A 2,500-nucleotide genomic window follows, 5' to 3' on the forward strand; every position below is an offset into this window, starting at 1 on the left:
CGGGGGTTGATATTTATAAATACCGTGTTAATATTGAAAAATTAATGCCATTTTCATAATTCTGCGGAATCTTCCATGTATCTTCAAGTGCTAAGTGCCAAACTGCATTCTGGCTACCATCAATCAAATTTCCAAACATAGCCGGGAAGATTGACTCTGCACTTCCGGAAAGTGAATTGGAGTTTTTGTTTAGTTCACAGCTAGAACACCATTATGATACATGTATGTTTTTAGAAATTCTTCAGTAAAAAGATTCGTACAGATTCCATCACTTTCCATCGGCAGTTTGAATGTACGAAAGTACCACGGGAAACCAAAGATGCTGATTGGTAGGTTAGTCACACAACAATCGATTTCATCATCTGTGGATGGCGTCGGAAGTTTGATTGATGGAAGCCAAAACTCAGTTTGGGCCGTGGGACTTGAGGATGAATTCCCCAGAATAATGAAAGATGCAATAATTCTTGAAAAACTTACCTATTTTATTTAAAATAAGAACTAGTTTTTTGTTTACTCCAGATGACAAAACTGCTTTTTCAACCTATGAACAAAAATTTTTTATGAGTTATTACGTACATACAGTATAGCCCAGCCTGTGTAATCAAAGCTTCCTACACTGAGTACATGGCCATGTATCTCCGTGAACATTTGTCCATAATTAGTATTGTTAAAGACTTAAAGAATTAACTACATCATGGCTTAAACAAGGCAGACTATTGTCTGAGATACACGTAACTATACAGTAAATTAAAAATTTCATTTAGTTAGCAAATATGTTGATTGTACATGTAAACTTAATGCAAATTAATTACAGTTAAGAACAGTACTACAAACCAACGTTTTATCAACGGTTACGGTACTTGTTTGACAAAACAGATTTCTTGTGTTTCACTCCCCATTAAGGCCACACCACCATCCTTCGAAACTGCCTTTATTCATAAGTTATATCCTGCAGCATATAATTGAACCGACTCCCACTCAGACTCCAGGGAGGATGATAATGTAGAGAGAAAGAGCAAGAAGGAAAAGGTTTACCAGCTTAGTGTAAGTGTCCCTTGAACAGTAAAAAAGTGGCTTGGGCATTTTTCCTTATTGTTCCTCCAATCCTGGAAACAATTTTTTCGGGACGTGCCTTCCTGTTCCCAATTTGACATTTTTTTTAATTACAAAAGAAATGAGGTATTATATTAAGAAAATTTCCAGTCTTACCTGTGGGCATCTACAACCAAGAGGATCTCTTGCATCTAAAACCTCCAACACAACATCAGCTGTATCAACAACCTGCCAGGAAAAAAGGTAATTCATAAGTTTAAAGGCTCGATCACCTTCAACCGACAGGCATTGCATTCTGCGGAACAATCTTCACATAATTTATGACAATACTGCCAAAGCTGAAATTCACGCAATTAGATCGCTACGATAAGCAATGTGAATCTCCATAACAAAAACAAACCGTTGAAAAGCCTGTCGGTTGAAGGTGGGCCTTTATAAAGTGCTATGATCAAAAATCACTTCCTTTTTTTCTACAGATTGTGAAAGCGTGTTTGCTTAACACCTAACTGGCAAAATCTTGAGCTTTGAGTTTTATCCAAGGGCTGTTTATTTTGAGTGTAAGTTTTGGATTTCACAGTTCGCTATCACACACGTTCAAAATTGACCGATTGGCCCTCAGTTGGATCTAGGGAAAATGACATCATTTACTCACTAGCTTAAAATTTCAGCGTGTAAACCCAATTTATTATAACTATATGGAAAACACAGGTTTAAAAGTCTGAAAACCCAAAACTCCTGTGCTGCATATTAATTCAGCCGTGTACACACACATTGCATTCTTAAACTAGTGAGTGCTTGACATCATTTTCTCCTCGACCCAGCTCTCTGAAGATTTTAAATTAAAGTTAGTAATGGTGTACCAATAAATTAGAAAATTCCAGTTAACCCATTGACTCCTATAGGTTTTACTGTACTACACTTCGCTGTTGTATGTCACAGTTGTCACTCCCTTGACACAACTTTCTCAAATTCTTAGTGTTCCACCATAGCCCTTGGAAGAGGGTATTCAGCATTGAAGTTTGCACATTACACTGAAAAGATCCCTTCCATTCACCTTTTGTGCTTACACTTCAATACAGCAATCATGTTGCTTCATAATACGATTCAATGTAATTTAACAGAGTTAACAAAGGGAACACTTACAATGTACAGTTCATATCCATTCATATCTGCAGTTCAGTATTTTATATGATTCATTTAATTTCATATAACATTTCATAATAGTAACCCTGTGATGGCTGTGACTTCAGACTTTTATAGATGTATATGTACAGTAATAATTATTATTATTGGTCTAGGCATAATAAACAAAGGGAAGTACAGCTGGATTAACAAAACAATCAAGAAATGTTGTGGTTCAATTTTTTTCCTTGGTTTAATTTTTTTCAAACCAGTTCAATTTTGATTTTTCTTGGTGTTTAGCTACCTTCATTATTACAATGTGAAA

At 35.7% G+C, this 2,500-nt stretch overlaps 1 protein-coding gene across 3 annotated transcripts in view; it reads right to left on the reverse strand.

Annotated features, from left to right (window-relative positions):
• Positions 1-2,500, reverse strand: part of LOC138010372 (guanine nucleotide-binding protein-like 3 homolog) — a 35,553-nt gene that overhangs the window by 25,451 nt on the left and 7,602 nt on the right. For all 3 annotated transcript variants that reach the window (XM_068857304.1, XM_068857303.1, XM_068857305.1), the window contains exons 8-9: positions 1,210-1,281; positions 478-541 (exon numbers count right to left, since the gene is read on the reverse strand). In XM_068857304.1, the coding sequence (XP_068713405.1) occupies positions 478-541; positions 1,210-1,281 (136 nt within the window). The remainder of the gene's footprint in view (positions 1-477; positions 542-1,209; positions 1,282-2,500) is intronic.

This window comes from Montipora foliosa, chromosome 7 (genome assembly GCF_036669935.1).
Source record: "Montipora foliosa isolate CH-2021 chromosome 7, ASM3666993v2, whole genome shotgun sequence".
Lineage (NCBI taxonomy): Eukaryota > Metazoa > Cnidaria > Anthozoa > Scleractinia > Acroporidae > Montipora > Montipora foliosa.